The following is a 21,416-nucleotide window of genomic DNA, read 5'->3' as shown; positions in this document are numbered from 1 at the left end:
AGCAGTTTTATACATTTTTCGTGCATTTGATTAATGTATGACAATACATTAATCAAAACTAAAGTGTATTGATGAATATCCAAGAGACTTCTGAGGTGAAATAATAGTTATGTATCTCTATATATATATATATATATATATATATATATATATATATATATTTGTGCAATTTTCAAATATATCATGCCACTCCAAGTTCATTTTAACTCTGTGCTGAAGCTCATACTGGATACGATTTTTTCAGCACACACTACAAATCGATTTTATTTAAAAAAAAGTTTATTGACATCAGAAGCAATTTAAAGTTCAACAATAAACAAGGCTTTTTTTTTATTATTTTTTTCTTTTTAGGATTACAGTGGTACATAAAGATCAGTAAAACAACTGTGATACGTCAATTCTGATAACATGTTTGAAATAAAAACACAAGTAAAGGAAAATAAAATTGAAGGAAACACTCAGATCTAACTCCCAACGTTTTTACGTGCTGTGCACTGCTAGCTAAGGGAAATACTGTAAGCCCACCCTTTTAGACTGTACCAGGTGGGATATTGGTCTAGAAAAAACTACCACTGGGAAGAAAATAAGACTGGCAGAAGGATACAGACACCATACTTGTGTAGTGTTAACTATACAAAAAAGGGAAAAAAAAACTGTACAGCATAAAAACAACTGATATACACAGCCTTTATGTTGGCATTATTTTTTTTTTGTTTGTTTTGTTTATTTTGTTGTTTTTTTTACCCCTTTGTTACTATTGTATTTTCTTTTAGCAAGTGAAGTGTGGACAAGGGGGTTAAATGCTTTATAAACAAGAAAATGACCACTATATATTGCCCGCCATTCTAATCATCATCCTCATCATCGTCATCCTCTTCCTCCTCATCGTCGTCCTCATCGTCGTCGTCATCATCCTTCACTGCCTTGGCGGGGGCCTTTGCTGGTGCGCTGCCAATTTTTCGGTAAGCAGCGATGTCCTGCGAAGGAATAAAATACATCCGGATGATGAAATCAGGCGTGGACTTTAGTTAGAAGAGCACATTGAGACTTTTGTTTATTTACCTTCTTATACTTCTCTTTCAGCTTGTCTGCCTTCTTCTCGTAGGGCTGCTTGTCCTCTGGAGAAGTGTTGTTCCACATCTCACCCAGTCTCTTGGCAACATCTCCAATGGAGAGACCTGGGTTCTCGCCTTTCACCTTAGGGCGGAACTCTGAGCAAAAGATGAAGAAAGCAGATCTGTGGAAGACAAGGAAAAAAACCATGACATTGAGCCTGTTATTTAAACAAAGAATTGCTTAAACAAGGTGTTAAACTTTAACAAGCTGTACATACGGGGGTCTCTTGGGAGCATTGGGGTCCTTGAACTTCTTCTTCTTGCCACCTCTAGCTGGCACGTAGCTCAACATTTCCCTCTCATAGCGAGCCTTGTCTTGCTTCGCCAGGTCTTCAAATTTGCCCTTTTCCTTGGCAGACATCGTCTGAAAGCAGAAAAGTTACTTCATGATTGACATCCCATCTGCAACAAACTAATTTCTTATGTTTTCCTGAAGTTATTTTATTTAAATGCAAACAGAAATACAGGCCATATGAACTTGTACTACCTTCCATCGCTCAGAGCACTTCTTGGAGAACTCCGCAAAGTTCACTGATGCATCAGGGTGTTTCTTCTTATGCTCCTCTCTACAGGTCTGGACAAAATAGGCATAGGAGGACATCTTCCCCCTCGGTTTAGTTGGATCTTTCCCCATCTTGATGGCAGTATCTAGTAAACAAATGCCTGAGGTTCAAATTACCTGTGTATCTTAAAATGCAGAAGATGCACCTGTTTTTTCTCATTAAAAAACAAAAAATGTTAATCAATGCGTATATAAGCTATTAAATATTCTTATTTTTGATGCATTAATGGATTAAAGTTTAAAAAAAATGTAAACTATTTGATCTGTCAATCAAAAAAGGAAAGGCATGCTACAATGTGCTCCAAATTTGTTTTGAAAATTTGTTTTTAAATATTAAGATTGAATAATTTTAATTAATAAATCGAAATGTGTTTTTGTTTACACTTCCATCAGTCTCTAAAACGCCCTACTATAAAAAGAGAGCATCAACGGAAGCCCCCCCACTGCCCCCTCTGCTGTCAAACCGAGTTAGGACCACTTAACCAGTCCACTAAAATAAACCGCCCAGCAATGACGGAGCTGATGCGATGAAAATGACTTTATTTATTGACGCAATCTGCACGGTGGCCCCAAACATAAAACTCACTGGCCCGCGCTCTTGTTATAGTGGCTACAAAGTGCCTTAGAAACGTCAAATCACTCAGAATAACCCGTAAATGTTTTTGAAAGGAACTGACTTTCTGCTCAGTAAAAAGTTTTCCCAAGTTCAGCTGAGAACCATTAACCCTCTAACTCTATGTTAAATGTAGTGTCAATTTTAAAAAAAGACTAAAATGAACCCCTCCTTGGCATGAGTTTATGTTTTTATTTGATAAAATAATTTCGACAAAAAAAGTGATATTTTTTAAATAAAATGTATTTATTCAACATATTATTCTAAAAAAATTGCATTGTTATGTGATAAAACACTTTTCCTTTAAAAGTCCGAATTTTTCCTTTTTCTTAAATAAGCTTAAAATTCTGTTAAAATTTGTCGTTTTCCGCCCATTAAAAGCTGCTGTAAGTCCCAACTAAGCTGCGTCGAGCGGAGTAGTAATGGCGCATATAAGGTTCTCGTTGAGGAAAAGGAGGTCAACAACGACGGCAATATTTCTTCTTCCATTTTGTGAGAATGCCTTCTTCATGAAAGAAAGTCCCCCTCAAATGTCTCCTCCCGCCTCCCAGTTCGCTTTGCAACGCGACAAACACGTCCAAAAAGCCGGCGATCCTGACAAAATATTTCCCCCGATTGATTCCTATTGCACTAGCCGCCTTGTATAGTAATACATTGGGTCTGTGCTGTGTCTATGAGCGGGCTGTGCTACTGACTGGGTTTCTATGAGCTCCTAATGGCCGCTCGTCTTCATCCACTAACATGGAGAATATGGCTCCTTCTCTTTGTGTCAACGCACAGCCATTGCACTGCAAGCAATAGAGGGCAGAGCGACCGCGGCGACTACTTCGTTTCAAGCCCCGATTTCAACCCTTTGCAAACGTCGGAAAAATACCCCGCAGGCGTCATTCGATTCACGAAAGACTGAACTTTATTTTGCCGTGGTTAAATTTAATAGTTGTCCGTTTATTTCTCGAGAAAATCCGGCCAGAAAAAGTTGAAGCGAACTGCGCCTCTGTCCCTGGCTTCCCATTTGCCTCGCTGCCTTGTTTCATATGCGAATACAGTCAGCCATTACAGTAAAGCGCAGATCGTGAGGTAATTTTTTCACTATCTTCTCGGGTGAAGTTTTACAAACAAATAATCATCCGAACATATTTTGAGATGGTCTTCATTTTTCTTGTGCTTTTATGATTTTTTATGGCTTTATTTCGGATCTGTACTCTTCTCAGTCTTCACATGACAGGCGTTCAGCTTCGCAATGCACTGCAATGGCTAGCTAACGGTGAGTCTTCTACCATTGTCGCCTATCGTGTTGTCCGCTAGACATTCTTGAATTTTTACACGATAACTACAACTTGTTTCGACTTCATTTCTTTAAAACAGGACGACTGTAATATACAAAATTATTCGCATTTACCAAAATACGCAATTTTCGTCGAATTTAACCAAGGTTAATTTTTATTTCTTCCTTTTTTAAACAGACCGTCTGCCCTACACTCTCAAGCAGAGTAATGTGATGTTACCCGATTAAAGCCGGCTATTTTGCTGTTATTTTTAAAGCTTTCTTGTAAAATATATATATTTAAAAAACACAAGATCGTTTCATGTTTGATCAAAGCAAACACATAAGTAAGATGTTTAGGATTGTTATCTCCATCTTCATCATTTGAAACACTTAAAATATTCGTGTGTACAATACTTACCAACTGACTATCGCTGGATCTCAATGCTCTGCAATGGCTGTCTATGAGGGAACACAGGCGATACGCAGTGTCTTCAGTCTTCAGCTCGCTCAACATTACTCTCGACGGCGCTTCTACGCCATTGGCCAGCGCCCGCTTTGCGGCTCCTCGGATTGGTCAGAGACTTTTCATTGTCCTAATAGAAGACGAGGTCCCATTGGCTCTCTTTTGTGAAACGTCACCGAAGTTTTGCGAGGCGGGTGGATACAAAAACATTAGAGTTCAGAGCATGCTGCTGAAGCTGGTAGTAGTGTAGTGTGTTTGCCATAGTATTGAATTCACTACGTTGAGCACAGTGTACAGTAGGCGAGTTAAATGATTGAGAGAACACGGAGCGCTTATGGCCGATGAACTGGGCGACTGCTAAATGTTGCGTGGCCGTGTTGGAGGGGGTTTACTCCTCTCAAGCTAACGACTCCACGGTGCATTCCATTCAATGCACCTGAGCTTATTTGCAAATTGTGCTATTAAAAATGCGTATATAGAGCATTGCGGTTTTCAATCTAAAGGTTACCATTAAGTAATTAGTCTTCCTCTATGTAATAAGCATCCACTAGATAAAAAAACAATGAGATGATTTTTGCTCTAAATTGAAATCTTAATAATCTTCCTGTAAATGTGCCTGAATACCCCAATGTTCCTGATTTATAGTCCATCATATAGGAACACTTAGCACAGCCACTGAACTTTACAGCAGTTTCTTGCCCTCTCTCAAGGAATTACAACATATTTTACTATCAGGAGACACATATTTTGCCTTTGGCAATCTTTTACATATCACTATGTATTCAAATTAATTCAAATATATAACGGCACCTATCAAATAGTGAAATATATTCAGAGGGCAAACATTCTCCAAATAATTTTTTCTCATCGCAAAATAGATTTTGACATTTTGAGCATGCTTTGAAAAAGTATTCATACCCCTTGAACGTTTTTCACATTTTATCATGTTACAACTACAAACCTCAATACATTTTATGACAATTTAGTTTATGTGTCAGATTAATAAAATAGGTGGCATGATTTCAAAAGGGGAATAAAACAATTTTAAAAAATCTGAAAATCTGTTGGATGCACCCCTTTTGGTGCAGTTATAGCTGCAAGGCCTTTGGAGTATGGGCACGTTGGAGTATGGGCACTCAATATGACTGTAGTCATATTGAGTGGAACAAAGCTGTGAAAATCAGTTTCCAAGTCTTGCAGGTCCTTATTTGGGTTTAGATTTGGACTTTGACTGATCTTTAAAACAAATACTTTTATCTAAACTATTCTATTGACTCTGGATGTAGATTGTTGTCCTGGTGGAAGGGAAACATTTGGCCATTTGTTTTGGGGGTTTTTTTACTTCCATGATTGTCTTTTATTTAACTTAATTCATCCTCTTATATTTTGACTCAGGCAACCCCACAGCATGATGCTACACCCACCATGTTTCACTCTGGTGTGTTTTGGGTGCTGCGCAGTGTTGCGTATCAACCACATATTGCTCTTTGCATGGTGGCTGAAAAGTTCATTTTTGGTCTCATCAGAACAGAATAGTTCCATCCCAAGTCTTCTGTGTCCCTTTTGCTTGATAGCTAAAGGGTCTGAAAATATTTACATGCCATGGTTTTCAAAGTTTTATTTGAAAAGTATTGAATACCATGTATCACTTTCTGTTCAATTATGAACTAATTGAGTTTGGTTTGTCACATAAAAATTTAAATAAATACAGTAAAGTTTTGATGTAGCGCAACACAAGTGCTAAAGTTCAAAACATTTGCAAGGCACTGTACAGTAGCTAACTGAAAGATAACAGAATACTTATTCCTGATAAAGACAGATCTTGATACTGAAGCGTCAATAAGAAGTAAATCAGTAAAACTGAATCTGACTAAGTCACCTGAAAGGAATCATTTTTATGCAGCAGCATGTTTATTTTGGATGCTGTTGTTTTTGTTTCTATCATTACCTAAATAGGTTTAATTGAACATCAAAATTATTCATACAACTAGCAGATTTAATTTTAAAGTGATATATTCAGTTTACCAACAACTAGAAGTCATATTTTTTTGTTTGTAAATGGATAGTAGAGTACTAACTTGAATCTGATTGAGACACTGTTGAGGGAGTGAAAAATTAGGCTGGCAGCAAGAAGAACTTCCAACCTAAGAGAATTAGGTAAAAAAAAAAAACCATTGGAAATAGATATTTAAACTGCATTTTAACCAGTGGAAACAGTGAATTTTAAAAAGAGTTTGATTGTTATACAAAGAAAGATTTTTCCACTGGATATTGAAAAAGGTGTACAAAACTAATTAGAATGGGGTATTTTTCTGAATTAATACCATTGTCATATTGCTGCATTATATGTACATATGACTGTGTGGCTTTGGTATGTGGAGATTTAGAGAATACCTTTTTATTCTGAAAAAAGGTTTCACTTTCTTGTTATATTTATGTGAAACTGATTGTATTTTCACGCTACTGAAACTTAGGAAGGGATTATATCTAAGGATGATGCTCTTTTTTATTTTCAAGGTGTCAGAGGTCTTGTGAACATCCCAGGAGTTACAATGCTGCTGACCTGAGCCAGAAATGTTGAGTCCGAGAGCCCTTTTGAGAAACCTCAACTATAAGAAGACAGTGACTCTCTGTCTAGTTACAACAAATCATGCTGCACAGAATATGAGCATGTATGATATGTCTGCTTGGTGTTCTTATTCCTGCATTAATTGAAGTGCTAATTTAGTGAAAATCGCTGATCTCTGCTTGATAACCAAGACTGACAGTAAATGATTGAAAGTCATATTTCCTTTTTTATATTTTTCCCTGGCACCATGACTCATGGATGATTAGGAGATTTAACCACTGACCTATCAGTTAGAGGACACCTCACATATGCTAAACCAGCATGTGATTACATAAAATCAACTTTAATAAGCTATTAAAACCCAATAAATTAAGGCATGAGCTTGTAAAACAGATTGCAAGTTTAAATATATTTGAATATTTTGTGATTCGTGTGTAGGAATGATTTAATAACAACAGAACTCTTGTATGGTTTAATATTTTTGCCTCAATTCTGTAATATATTATGTATAGTTGATAGTGGTTCATGTTTTTATTATTCTAAATGTGACTGTTGCATTTTTTCAAAATAACTTCAAATCAGAAATTGATATACTGCTGTTACACTAGCTGAATTAATTGCATAATCAAGAGATACTAAAAAGGTCATGATTCTCTATTTGCTGTTGTGATGAGCAGACATCAAAAGCAACACTTTCTAATACACAAATTATGCAGTTTGAGCTTTGCTTTTAAGAAAAACAACAAAAAACTAACAACTCTTGTCATGTTACAATCAAGATCAACAAAATGTAGCTTTTTTCAGTGTAGCTTTAGCTGGATGCTCCAGATTGTTGCTTTGCTGGAAAATAAATGTTTTCTGAAAATCTTGCAGTTGAAAACAAATTGTCCTTTGGGGTTTCCCTATATTTTTGCTGAATTCATCTTATCTTCTACCTTAAAAAGCCTTCCAGGGCTTGCTGCTGTCACCATCGTGTTTCATAGTCGAGCCTTAACATGATTTTTTTTCCGACTGTGGCTTCTTCATTGCCACTCTTTTATAAAGCTTTGACAGGTAAAAACCCAGGCAACAACTGCTGTATGCAGTTTCTTCCATCTCACCTGATGAGGCTTGTAACTCCTTCAACATAGTCATAGGTGTCCTGGTGGGCTTTCTCACTAGTCTCCTTCTTGCATATTTCCTCTGTTTGTGAGGACGGCCTGATCTAGGCAGATTTATAAATGTGCCATATCCCTTAGAATTCCTTGATGATGGATTTAACTCAACTCCCAGGGATATTCAGAGCCAAAGTGTGTTGATCATGTTTGATTTGTAAAAGCAATAAACAGGTAAAATATCCAAGGGGATGAATTCTCTTTATGGGCACTATGAGAAACCATAATTATGCACATGATACATATTTCAATGCCACCAGATAACTTCAAACCCAAGTGTTAGGACAAATCAATGTGTAGGTATGACACAGCTTTTTTTAGGTTAAATAAAAACAAAACTGAAGTAATTAATTTTGGTCTGAAGAAGGAAGGAAAAAGAGTCAGCAAACAGCTTCAGTTTTCACAGCTAATCTAATGATCAGGTCAAAAACCTGAGCATGAACATTTCTGAAATTTCAGACAATTCACATATTCACAATTCACAATTGCAAGGTTGGCCTACTATCACCTGAAGAACATTTCCAGAATTTAAGGACTAATATCAACAAAATATTGCAAAACTCTTCATTCAAATTGCTGCCATAGTAGACAAAGAATTAATAATACATTTTCAGAATAAAAAATTGGCTTTTTTATTGTTCATTTATATCATAGGTTGGTTCCTGACTCTGACTTAGGTTTAAAGTCCAAAGTTGGTCCATTTTTGAATCTAACTCTGCAACAAAGCAAAACATTTGTTGCTGGACGGTACACCAAGTGGCAGGCACCACTGAAGTTTTATCAGAACAAATCTAATATCACAATTTGCTCTTTAGATCTGATATCAAATATGGATTTTTTAATTATGAAAGCATTAGTTAAACTTTTCACAAATGAACTATTAGAGCCCACTGCAATATTTTGTTGTTGCTTAACCTTCTTGGATCATATAATGTAAGAAGTTCCTCTGTTCCTTTAAACAAGGAAGGGAGTTGGTCATGATTTTCTAAATATAATCATCTGTTATTTTTGTAATTGTTGCCTATCCATTATATCTTTATGCATTGCAACAAACTAATTATAATGGATATTATTCTTTCTAATAACATATTTAGAAACAAAGAAAAATGGCTGACAAAGACTTTATTTACATCCTTGAATTAAAAATGAGAAGGATGAACTGATTCCAAATGCCAATCACAACCCAGACTCGGGCCACACGTCTTCCTGCGATGCTGCCTGTCTGTGCCTCACTTTGCATCAGGAGATGCCACGGCAGAAAGCTATAGCCGGCTCATGTTTATGCATTCTAATGAGCACTCCCTGGGAAAAATATGCAAATTCATTTTGTCATCAAGAGGAAAATAGAGGACAGGAGAGCTGCAGATACAGGAGGGGCTTAAAGGAGAAGGGCGAGTGCAAGAGGCGGGATTGGGTTAAGGGAGGTGTTTGTGTGTGAGTTTGCACGTCTGTGAGTGTGTTGTAAATGTGTGATGGGGGAGTTAAGGCACAATGGAAGTAGACACACAGTGAGTGACATATGTAGACCCCATCCCACCCCCACCTATCTGTTCTTAAACACACACATCCATATATATATATATATATATATATATATATATATATATATATATATATATATATATATATATATATATATATATATATATATATATATATATATATATATATATATATATATATATATATATATATGTGTGTGTGTGTCACATCACTGTCATTTGCAAAGCCAGAAACCGGGTGTGTATGGAGAGATTTTATCTGTTTATAACAAAGTTGAAAAGCATTTGAGTAGTTTCTTCAATTCAGTCCACTGGTTCCGATCTACGTTAACAAGATCTGATAGTGGAACAAAATCTATTTTACTTTCAAAGTTAGCAAACATGTAAAAAAATTATTACTATTTTGTAAAGGATTTTTTTTTTGCAAGGGGGGTGAGGGGGTAAAATGCTAGTTTACTTTTCTATTTTACATTCAGAAATGTAAAAACAAATAGCATGCTCTTATAAAACAGGAAATCAGTAATCAGTAATAATATGTAGCGTCATTAAACGTGGTGGAGCTTTTTAATTCAGCCAAACCGGTTGGGGCTGGTTTGATATGCTGTGCAGTGTTAAGTTGTATGAACAGGTTGAGCTCTTGCAGTTGCACCAATCCACCAGGTGGAGTCCAGCTGACGCCGCCATTCAACGAAGGGGGAAGACAAAGGCAGACGCACAACACCGGCGGCGGGCGGAAGGAGAACGTTTCTATTACGAGTTTCTCAGGAGGTGCACATGGAGTCTCTGCACCGATTGGCATAAAAGGTTAAAGGCTGCGTGGATGGATTTATTTATTAAACATCACCGAATTAAACCCAATTCAACGCGGGTTCTGGTATGTTTATCTTTGAATAATTGAAGAGAAAAACGTGCATGCGGCTAACCCAACAAAGCTAGTTTGTTAGCATCGTGTTATCCGTCAAAACGGCATGGTCCAAGGTATATTTTTGTTTCTAGAAGTGAAAACAAGCGTAAAAAGTTATGTAATTTTGTAGTGTACCAGTCTCTCTCGTGTGCTGTTATATAGTTGAAGTCATGGACTTTGGACAGGTGGCAAAGTGTAGTGGCCCGGATTCTCCACTCTTTATCCTACAAACAAGTAACACTTAAGGTAGTGTGACTTGTAAGGAATTATTATTTCAATAAGTTGTCTTGTTCTTAATTCCAGCTGCTACATTAATTCAAACTGCTTTTCTTGTAGTCCGAACACAGAGTAAAACAAATAGAGTAGATGTTTCAGGTATAAAGAGAGTTATGTTGATGTGCTCAGACACTAAATGATTCTGAAAATGGAAGCTGATTAGTTTTTGTCGTATTCAATAGTTTATAACCTGACGATATTGGCTTTCCTGTAGAATTATGGCATAGGCCGCTTACAGATGCTGTTTCTGAATTGAACAGTTGAATGAACAGTTTGCAGAAGATCATCATGGTACATTCAGGTGCACTTTGTACACGATCTATTTTAAAATAATCAACTCATTACGTCGTTGTGCATGCAATGTTATTTAACACTTTAAAAGTAATATTCAGTACCTTGTCAATTTTAACGTTATTTGACTGTTTGTGATTTTAATTGATAACAGCAGAACTTTCTAAAACGTTCCTAAATAATAGTGATGTCTTTATATTTTAATTGACACATTATACTAGAATAGTATAATGGCCTTCTAGAATAGTATTTTTTATTATTTTAAGCTGACTGTCCAGTACCAGGGACAGCAGGAAACTGGATTTATAGTGTTTTTGATGAACCACCAGTGGACACAAATTGTATGTCCACTCATTTACTCTTAGATTTTTTAAAATCTTTTTACAAACTTTGGACTCAAAATTATGACAGAACTTTATTAGAATAAAATCAGCAGATCAGGTAACATTTTCTCTGTAGACTCTGGAGCCTGGTGAGTTACAATTAAGAAGATGCAAAGGTGCAACAAAAAAACAAACAAACTAAGACCTGTATCCTGCCTCAAGCATAAAGGGCTGGAAAAAGAAACCACCGCTCTCCTGCAACTCTGCAAGTATTAATCAGGTCTAGAAAATTGAATGATGGATGAATAAATAATACCTGTTATTTGATTACACGTTATTGTCATTGTACTAACCAAAACTACTATTGCTACTGTATGTAAAGTGTGTAACAAACTCATTATTCGCCCTAAACTATGCATGCACTCTCATTAGTAAATGTTGGATAACATGCAGCACAATCTCTCTAAAATATTTGTAGCCAAGCCGTCTACTAATAATGGCACAATAATTTGAGAATGGATAGAACATTCAAGAACCAGGGTTAGTTAATTATAGATTATTATGGTTAATTTGGAGTTTTTTTCAATTGAGATACTCATGTACTTGTTAATTTGATTGCACCATGCAGATAACAAATGTGTAGAGCAGAGGTGCCCAAAGTCGGTCCTGGAGGGCCGGCATCCTGTGTGTTTTAGTTCTCTCTCTGGTTTAACACACCTGCATCAAATGATGGCTCATTAGAAGGTCTAAGAAGAACATTGACATGCTGAAAAGATTTTTACCACCAGGAAGAGAACTAAAACATGCAGGATGCTGACCCTCAAGGACCGACTTTGGGCATCTCTGCTGTAGAAGTTCAACATTTTTGAAACACGTCTTGGCAAACATCAGCCCAACACCAGTATGAAGGTATATCAAGATTTTCAAATGTTTATAGAACAGGTTTTTTTGTTGTTGTTATTTTGCTCATGCTGTTGCTGAGGTTTAAAACTGTTTCAATCAGATGCCATAGTGATCTGAGTTTTTACTGTGTAGCTAGAGATTAAAGTACCAGTAATACATTGCCTCCCCTTTCTTATCTTTAGGTGCGGCTGCTTATATTAAAGCGCCGATTCGCAACAAATGTTATCTCTGGTTTTGTTTTACAGAAACACAGTCATATTCATTCATTTTAATCAAGGAAAGCCAGCCATCTGCATTAGGTCAAAGATTTTGCAGCGATCACTTTTCCTGAATATACATGTGGCTAGTTGACTGCATTGTGTTGTTAACTTTGCAGCAATCCCTTTTGCTAAACAAGCAGCTATAGCCCAGACTCGGGTGTTTGGAGGAGACAGATTAGATGCACACATACAAAATGAAGAGGCGCTGACTCTGGAATACTATATGAAAAAGTTAATCAAGTGTAGCTTCTTCAGTGGCTTCATGTAGGAGAGAGACACAGCTAAACACAGACACTATGCTGCAGCTGCAAAATAATCTGTGCAATAATGGAAAAACAGACCCAGACGCAGCAATAGCTCCTTCAGTTTCTTGTACAAGATGAGGTAAAAAAACAAAAACAGGACCAACTATTCAAGAAATAGAAAAAGCTTCTTTTACCTTTCATCTTTCTAACTTAACCTTCTTTTCCATGCATGTTCATAAGTTTTTAATCTGTGCTCTGTGTTTATTTGTATCCTCCCCCTCAGCTCCTCTGACCATGAGCCGGGCCGCAGTGACATGGTGATATGTTCTGAACAGCATCGGGCAGCTGTGGAACCAAGGAGCGACAGCTGTTTGCCAATGACTGGTTTGGAGGCTTTAGCCTCACCGCAGGCGGGGTATTTGGGAAAAGTCAGTGGAACTCAGTTTCCTCTCATTGTTGTCACTTGCGCAAAGCTGAATTGTATTTGAGAGAGACACTGTGACTGGACAGTACCAATCCAAATTAATTGAAGAAACAAAGAATGAAAAATTAAATTAAGCATAACTGGAAATCTAATAGTAAAAGGCGAAAGTATTGTTTGTTTGAAATATGTGGCTAATTTCCCACCTTTCAATCTACTTCACCTGACATCTTTGCTTACCTGTAAGATTGTGAATGTTTGATTTTTATTTTGTAGGTTCAGGAAAGAGCTGCTTCACTGGAGGACTGTCCTTGGTGTAACTCCAAAGGGTTGATTTTTGCCTTACGCTCCTACCGGATCAATCTCCAGGAATCCATAACCCTCTGCACAAACCCACAGGTAAATCTCAATACTGTTTACACACAAACACATCTACAAAGACATGTTTGTTGGCATTCTGGTACACATGGGTAAATAGCCTTAAAATGAAAATAATCTGTTACTGCAGTAATGTAATTTGACATTGAAAAATCAAGAGTTTTGTAGAAAAAAAATGTCAGGAAATAGTTTTAACAAAATTATATCTTTAGCCAATCCTCTTCCATAATATTTTATTTGGTAATTTATTTACTTTATATTGAGAGTTTCTAGGAACTTCCAATTAGTAAAAACTGACTGTATTTCCCAGAAGTTCAAATATGTTGTGACACAGAGACCTATTTTATTTTTGCCACCAGTCACATGACTGGATAAGGACCCATATTTATCTCGTCACCACGCTCAATGAGCAAGGATAGTAATTGAGCCAAAAATAACTCCAAAGCTCACTGCTAGAGTTGTAGCGAAGAGTAAAGGAGGGCATGAAAATTGAAAATCAAACCAAGGTCAAGTTGATCCTGCATGAAATTCCAAATATGCTACATTTATTTGGAAAAGTGAGCATTCAGCTATGTTTTAGCTGGTTCTGCCTCAGCAAGTAAACAGAGTAAATTCAGCTAGTAGTCCAAAAGCTGTAAAGGGAGATTTATTTATGTATTTATTTTTTTCAAAGTTTGCATGGACCTACATATGTTTTTGCTAAAGTTGAAGAGTTGTGCTTGGTTTGTAGAAAAAAATTTGAATGTTTATAAGAAATATAAATGTATTTAAATCATTAAATTTAGATAGAAGACTTTGGTCAACTTTGGTTGCTAAGGTATCCCTAGTATTTATGTTACCCCTGCTCAGCTTGTGTTGTGTTTTATCTTTTCCATTTAGGGAGCATGATGTTACCAAATATGTGTGCAGATTATAAAATTTTTTTTTTTTGGCTTGTGGAATTAAACTTTTGATTAGCTGATGAACAGCCGGTGTGAGTCTAAATGCTTTTCATTATTTGCATAATCTGTTTTATCTATTTTTCCTGTTTCTTTTTTCATTTTAAAGCTCATATTATAACCAGAACAACATATGAATACTTGTCATTTCTTTGCTAGCCTCACAGTTCTAGCACATAAATTTTAAAATTTTCCTGATCTTTACAATAAATTCCATCCAGTCTGTCCATGTTTGTGTAGTGCATATCTTTGTTTTCCTGACTGTAGTTAATAAATGTGTATATATTCCTATATAGTGTCTTTTCCCGCTGGTTACTCGGCCCCTGGAGGATGTTTTGGCTAGCCTGGATCCTGTGGAGCCTACGGTTGGGAACAAAAGGAAAAACGCCTTGGCTGTGGAAGACGTGATTGAATCTCCGCTCAAACGGCAGCGATTAAGCGAACATGGCAATCTCCGACTACAGAGTGTTTCTTATGTGCCTGTCGGCTCTCTAGAGAATTGCTCTTTAAACTCTGTGACAAATGGCCACAGTGGAAACCCAAACACTGGAAGTGAAATGGTGAATGGATACCACAAGGAAAGTGGTATCCATTCAAAGACACCGGACTGGGACGACGAAAACGTTCAGGACAGGGATGATCCTGCTCCCCCTGCATGCTCCAGTTCTGTTGGATTGTCTTCAGACGTTTTGTTGGCTGGTAATGGAGCCGAGCCCTCTTCTCTCTCTCCGCACCTTGTCTACCCAGATGCAGCAAAGCAGAACAATATTCCAGCATTGAACACATGTAGCAGATCTAATTCCAGTCATGCCATTTATCCAGATAATATCAAAACCCCATCACCTCTATGCGATGAGCCGTCAATGAAGGAATCCCTCGAGGCAGACGTCTTCCCATGTCGAGACGTTAACGGTTTCTGTTCAAAGAGTCGGGATTCGTTGGACAATTTTGTCTCTGTTCCAAAACAGTTTTTGTGGAGAAACAGCAACAACCTGTGCTGGCTGGACTCTCTGCTGGCTGTGTTGGTAAACTGTAAGAGCTTGAGAAAATTTCGACCTGAACATCAGCCTCAGCGCTCGTCTGTGTGGCGGCTGTTGAGACAACATGAAGACATCTGTGCTGCAGTCCAGGAACATCAGCAAACTGACAAAGGTAATTTTATTTAATGCATATACAGCATGGAAATGTGAGAATTACACGTTATGTTTTTAATATGTTTTCGACATTGATGTTAAAACTCTCACCATGTCCTGACACATAATCTGTGAAAAAATACGTCCATTGCCTCGTTGTGGTCCTACTGACATCTGCAGAAAAAATATAGCAGGTTGTTTCTGATTGGCCAGGAACAACCAATCAGAGCCAGTTAACGGAAATGTTTTCTCAGTTTCAGTTTTCATTACTTAATTAATTTTTAACAGTAACCATGGGAACCAGCAAAGGAGCTTGATTTCCCCCACCCCCCCAGATCATCTGTCTCATGTTATACTGTCTGGATTTAGTGAAAGTTTTAACAAATATGTTTAAAATACATTTGTTACCAACTGTGGCCTTAATAGTATGTTGCTTGTTACGTAATTTAAAGATTGTTTTAAATATTACTGTTTTCGTTAGACCTTCATTTAAAGAATTGAAATACAAAAGTGATGTTTCATTTTATTGCTTATATTGCACCTTTCTTCTTTGGGAGATGTTCCAGTTGTTCAGAGTGTGTTATTAAAACCATAATGCAGGATCTGACTGTTTGTTTTGACTGATTTTTGTTTCTGGCTAGAGGGTGTTCCCCGGGTGCCGAGTCACGTGCTGCAAAACGCCCATGTTGACCTGCAGAATCTCAGAATGTCTGTTTTCAAGCTACTGCAACCCAAACTGCACTGCAAACTGGGTAAGATCATGTTAGATTTCTCCATTTGTATTGTGTTATTGTTTTTGCCTGATCTTTAATTTTCTGCCTGATGTCTTTAGATGTTGCTTCAGTATTTCCACATAATCTTCTTTCTTCATGATTTTATGAAGTGCACCAGTTATGCTTACAGCGGAACAGTCCCACAGCATGATGCTGCCATCTATTTGCTTTACAATTGAGATAGTGTTTCCAGACGTACAAGAGGGACGATGGTCATTATGGCCAGTTTGACTTTAGTTTAATCAGACCACAGAGCATGTCTCCAGAAATGGAAGTCTTTGTCCCCGTGTGTGTTTTCTTTTGAAGTAAAGGTTTTTGTTTTTTTCTTGTTGAGTGGCCTTTCAGCCCAAGTCAGTCTGTCTGGGGTCGTTGTGGGGTCAATCTGCACATTTCAGACCAAAACTTGCTCATCTCTGGGTCGCAGAACTTATCTTCTCCCTGAGTGGTATGATTGGAAATCCCCATCATGTCTATACTTGCATATAATAGAACAAACAAAAGCTACACCTTTAAGAATCTGGAAATTGTTCTCAAGAATGAACCACATTTAAACTGCTATTATGATCCACATTTTAAGATGTTGTAACATCTTAAGCCAGATGCTTTTTTCCACTTCAATCTTCTTCAACAGTTGAAATCAGTCATCATAAGTCATTGTACCAATGTAAAAGGCTGAATTTGAGCTTTTAAAGCAGCTATTATGAAACATGACACATCTTGCCCTGTTTGAGGGTAGAAGCATTTTTCTTTTCCTGAATACTCAAGGTAAAGGAAAAGAAAAACATGCTGATACAGATAGGAGAGGTTCACTCTTTGTATTCGGCTTTAAGATATTGAGGCTGTTGACATTTGTTTGTTTAAATGCATTCAGAAATGGTGTGTAGCTACAGTTTAAATTAGATCTTAGACATGTAAGACCTTTCTCTGAGCTTTGTGTGTGTTTGTGTGTTTCAGGTCAGAGGGAAACTCCTGTTTTTGCCATGCCTCTTCTGCTCAGGTTGGACTCCTGGGTGGAGCGTCTCTTCCAAGCAACTTTTCTCTGGGAGTTTAAGTGCAGTGCATGCAAAGTTATCACAAAAGAAAGGTGGGTGATGGTTTGTTATGTTCATCAAACAGAAGCCTAAAAGGGAAACATCCTTAAGCTTAAACCTCTTGGATCTAATTAATTTTTTAATCTAAAACCATATTAAATTAGAATTTTAATTTATCCTTCTAAAGTATTAATGTTTTGTGTAATTTTGAGAACTAGAATAATTTCCCTCACAGTTCTCATTGTACATTATATGTTATAACGAATGTTGGTACCAAGTTGGATTGTAGCTGATAAATATTAGACATTTTTCTGCTTGAAAGTCCTTCAGTTTAACATATTAATCTACCGATTTTTGTTTCAGTAAGTAAAAGGATTATTGCATTTGTTTAATCTATTTTGTTTTCCTCTTCAGGGTTGAAAAAACTCTCCCAACTTTCACAAATATTGTGCCTGATTGGACTCCTCTCAATGCAGCTCATTTTGCTTCTTGTAATGCATGCTGCAAGAAGAACGAGAGGAGGACGATGTTACTGGAGAGGTAAAGCTCCATATTTATCTATACATGCAGGCCCCCCTGCCCTGCATGTATAGGAGAGAATGTGCCAATTTATTTTATCCGATTGTCTGAATAGACAAACTGCTGATTGTTAAAGGAATCGTTAGTTGCAGCCCTGCACTTATCAAACGTGTCTAAGGGTCAATAGCATCTGAAGTAAGTTCAACAAAGTGCCTAGTTTGGTACAATTCATCATAAAGGTCATAGATAACATCCTCACCATCCCCACATCATGATGCTGCCATTATCTGTTTTAACTGTGGTAGGAGTTTTCAGTGCTGAATACAAGTTCATGATATTTTACACATATTTCTAAAATAAAATTCATGGACACTTACCAGGTTTTATTTTGTAGTAGCTTGATTCAGTCTCAGACTTGTTCCTCGTGTCTTTTTGCAGTGTATCTCCCGTGTTTGCACTGCACTTTGTAGAGGGGCTTCCTCACAACAACGTTAGGAACTACGCCTTCAGCTTCAAGGGGAAACGCTACTCAGTGACTGCCGTTATCCAGTACAGCCAACAACTCAAACACTTCATCACCTGGATTCACAATGAGGATGGTAGGTGTTAAAGATTAGTGGTTGTCTAGAAATCTGAAGGTTGCGAGTTAGATTCCAGCTCACATTTGTGAATCTTATATGTCTTTTTATTTCTATATATATTGTCCACCTATCAGTCAATCCCTCATGTCGTTTATCCATTTACACTTTAATTCATCCCATCATTCATCTATTTTTTCAGCCATTGATCCATCTCCTGTTGATTCATTCATTCATTCCCCCATCTGGCCATTGGTCTTTGTATCCACTGATTTTCTTTTTGTCAATGTTGAAATTCAGTTATTTTACACGCTAGATTTCTGTTGTGGATGTAGGATTTTAAATGCAGCATCTTCAGAGAGAGGCTGTTCTTGCTGTGCACTTCCTGTCAGCTGATTGAAAGAAACCTTCTACACATTTGCCTACCTAAAAAGATAATAGTTTGTAATTACTTGGCGTTAGAAAAAAAACCTGACCTGATTACACAAACACTATTTTACAGCAAAGGTTGGTGAGCTTCGAGTGGCTGACTGCAGGTCGACCACCCACCCAACTAATTTAAATGCTATTTGTTGGCTTATTATGCTCCCGATACTCCATAAAGAGCAGAACAAGGAACTGGTGTAAAAGTGTGTGCAATAACAAAGATTTAATTTAAACTTTTGTTCAGTTTTGTGGATCTTTTTTCACACTTTTTGCGCAAGTCTGTATCAGTTTAATACATTATCAACCACATGGCTTTTGTTTTTTCAGTCTTTCTCGATTCTGGTCCTCAGGCCCCCTTCGCCTACATGTTTTAGATGAGTCTCTTCTGCCACACACCTGGATTGAGTCTGTGGTTGATTAACAGCCTCCTGCAGTACTTGATGGCTGCAAAAGAGGTCATGCAATCATTTGGAACGTCTGTTCTGGACTAGAGACACGTCTAAAACATGCAGAGCAGGGGGGCCAGAAGGACTGAAATTGAGAAGCACTGCGTTAATTTAACCTGACTCATGTCTAATTGTCATGTTTGTTCCTTCAGGATCATGGCTGGAGTATGATGATTTAAAAAATGCTTGTGAGACCCACCAACACTTGCAGATCCCCAGTCAGGAAATTCATGTTGTCTTCTGGGAGGAGGAAGACAACAAGCAGCCGTCCTTCTGTTCTCTGTCCAAAGTTTTGCTAGAACCTCCTTCAGCGGACATTGAAGTGGTTCCCAGTTTGAAAGACTTGAGCACAGAAGAACTACCAACCCAGACTCCGGATTGTTCTTCTCTTGCCTCTCACAACGACACCGATATCGTCTGCGCTCTTTCAGGAGACTGCAGCACCACAGCTGATGTCAACACATCGATAGGTGCTTCCACCCTGCTCGACACCTTTGAGGGCCTTACACATGATGATTTAATCACACTCACCCTGGAGGAGTTTCAGCCTGATTCGCTTCAGTCTGAGAGGCAACCTGTAAGGGAACCCCAACAAGCAGAAGACCCGAGTAGTCCTGTGAAGACTGAAAACGTAGTTCCTTCTTTACCGGACAGCTCCGTCCCTGCAGCAGAGGGCAACTTGTGTCACAACACTGATTCTCAGTCTGCTCCTAGCAGCAGCCCATGTGACTCTGAGTTGTCTGACAACTTGGTGAGTGATCCCACGTTTGTGCCCAATGCAAAAAAGCGACGAGGTAGACCACCTAACCTTAGGAAAACCGTCGGCAGGCAGAAAGGTAAAAAAGCAGCTTCCTCCAAAGATCCTCCGCCTGAACCCTCTGAGACGCCTGAACCTTTGGAGCCACCCAAATCCGTTTGCCCTGCTCAAAGTAACGCAGCTGCTGTTACAGAGCAGACATCCACAGTGTCTTCTATTAACAACTCCTCTCTGCTCTTGACTCAGAAAGATCGCTGGTCTTACATACTAAGCAGACACCCTGTTAATCAATCTTCTAAAAACATTTCACATCCTCCTCCCACACAAAATGGTGTAATATCTGAAATGAAGCCATGTCATCCTGTTCACTCCACTCCCGACCCGGTGAAGAAGCCCCCGATTCCTGCCAGAGTCCCCAGACCTCCGCTCAGTACAGAAGAACGTACGGGTCTTCCACCAAAAGCTGCAGAGATGTACGGTGGTTTTGGTGGAAAGAACCCCAACCCTGTCGTTCCTCTTCCATCGTCATTACCTCCAACTATCCCGTCTAACCACCCAGCCCCTGTCACATGGACGTCTAGTAGGTCACCGCAGCTCTCTGAAATATCTTCATTTAAAATACCGGGAAGCTCAAAGGTTTCTTCAGGTCTGAGTGACACTGAAACCCTCAGATACAAACTCTTGAAGAAGCTTAAAGCTAAGAAAAAGAAGCTGGCAAAGCTGAACCAGCTGCTAGGAACTGGAGGAGGGGCCCACCTCAAACCGGACAGCACCGACCTCAACTCTCCAAGCACCGTGAGCTCCAGCACCTATGATGGCTCCGCCTGCTCTGACCTGTTGTCCCCGGCAACGACAGCCAGCAGCCTTTCCCCGGACAGCACTGGCTTCCTGGAGATGTTGGTTAGCGGGCAGGACGGTGCGAACCAGCTGGACTGTGTGGTTAGTGGTGCTGGAGCTGTGACTCCAACCAACTATCGAACAACTCAGCATGAAGATCACAACTTTCTGGAGGAGTTTGAATTTTTCTCAGATTTCTTAAGCTAACCGACACAGATCAAGGACGTTGGTGCACTTTAGCTTTTTACTTTTCGTTACCCTGAAGGCTACAAGCACAGTTAACACATATGAGATGGCGTTGTAAGCTGCCTCGCCTGTTTCTTCATTTACGTAGGAGTCTTATGTTTGTGTAAGGCCACAATTTTACAGCAAGTAAACTCTATCATAATTTTTTTTCTTTTTTTTTTTTCTTTTTTACTTTTTTTTTTAAGCATTGCACCTTGTTTTTCTTGTGTCCTGTATGCAAAAAGATCATACAGAAGCCTGATTAAAGGTTGAAACATTTTTATTGTTTTTTACAAGTGACTTGAAGCTGAGAGGTTTTTAATGTCATTAAAATAATTCGAACGTTTTGTTCATTTGTAACTTATCAACCTTTGGCCAGCTATAAATGTAATAAAGTATTTATGCTACTTTTGATCTAAGTTGCATTTACTTAAATGCTTAAATTTCAGCATTCAGTGCTATTGAATTCACTTTCACAATCAATTATTTTGTAATTTAACATTTGGA

General features: G+C 38.1%; 2 protein-coding genes across 5 annotated transcripts; one reads left to right on the top strand and one right to left on the bottom strand.

Moving 5' to 3' along the window:
* Positions 1-261: 261 nt before the first annotated feature.
* LOC122844528 (high mobility group-T protein-like) lies at positions 262-4,117 on the bottom strand. The gene is made up of 5 exons (XM_044140102.1): positions 3,976-4,117; positions 1,603-1,763; positions 1,334-1,479; positions 1,063-1,237; positions 262-977 (listed from the first exon to the last, which is right to left on the bottom strand). Exons 2-5 carry the CDS (start codon positions 1,747-1,749, stop codon positions 846-848), a joined length of 600 nt encoding a protein of 199 aa, XP_043996037.1. The 5' UTR covers positions 1,750-1,763; positions 3,976-4,117; the 3' UTR covers positions 262-845.
* A 5,810-nt stretch (positions 4,118-9,927) lies between these two features.
* On the top strand, positions 9,928-21,323 carry uspl1 (ubiquitin specific peptidase like 1). 4 transcript variants are annotated; one of them, XM_044140100.1, is made up of 10 exons: positions 9,931-10,119; positions 10,312-10,395; positions 12,731-12,875; positions 13,145-13,267; positions 14,481-15,336; positions 15,959-16,069; positions 17,045-17,174; positions 17,536-17,661; positions 18,079-18,239; positions 19,243-21,323. In XM_044140100.1, exons 3-10 carry the CDS (start codon positions 12,762-12,764, stop codon positions 20,889-20,891), a joined length of 3,270 nt encoding a protein of 1,089 aa, XP_043996035.1. In that variant the 5' UTR covers positions 9,931-10,119; positions 10,312-10,395; positions 12,731-12,761; the 3' UTR covers positions 20,892-21,323. The 4 variants fall into 4 exon arrangements, with proteins under 4 accessions (XP_043996033.1, XP_043996035.1, XP_043996036.1 ...); XM_044140101.1 differs by lacking the exon at positions 9,931-10,119 and adding an exon at positions 10,137-10,223; XM_044140098.1 differs by lacking the exon at positions 10,312-10,395 and having other exon boundaries at positions 9,928-10,119.
* The last annotated feature ends 93 nt before the right edge of the window (positions 21,324-21,416 follow it).

Source organism: Gambusia affinis, linkage group LG15 (assembly GCF_019740435.1).
Source record: "Gambusia affinis linkage group LG15, SWU_Gaff_1.0, whole genome shotgun sequence".
NCBI classification, from domain to species: Eukaryota; Metazoa; Chordata; class Actinopteri; order Cyprinodontiformes; family Poeciliidae; genus Gambusia; species Gambusia affinis.
This window is presented reverse-complemented; position numbering and strand designations above follow the sequence as displayed.

Bases quoted from the DNA above. Each gene is read 5' to 3' on its own strand.
- LOC122844528 (XM_044140102.1), bottom strand. From the start codon at position 1,749: ATGGGGAAAGATCCAACTAAACCGAGGGGGAAGATGTCCTCCTATGCC. The intron at 1,480-1,602 runs GTAGTACAAGTT...TTCTGCTTTCAG, and splicing joins AGTGCTCTGAGCGATGGAAG to ACGATGTCTGCCAAGGAAAA. The intron at 1,238-1,333 runs GTATGTACAGCT...TGTCTTCCACAG, and splicing joins AATGCTCCCAAGAGACCCCC to ATCTGCTTTCTTCATCTTTT.
- uspl1 (XM_044140098.1), top strand. From the start codon at position 12,762: ATGGTGATATGTTCTGAACAGCATCGGGCAGCTGTGGAACCAAGGAGC. The intron at 12,876-13,144 runs GTCAGTGGAACT...TTTATTTTGTAG, and splicing joins AGGCGGGGTATTTGGGAAAA to GTTCAGGAAAGAGCTGCTTC. The intron at 18,240-19,242 runs GTAGGTGTTAAA...TTGTTCCTTCAG, and splicing joins CTGGATTCACAATGAGGATG to GATCATGGCTGGAGTATGAT.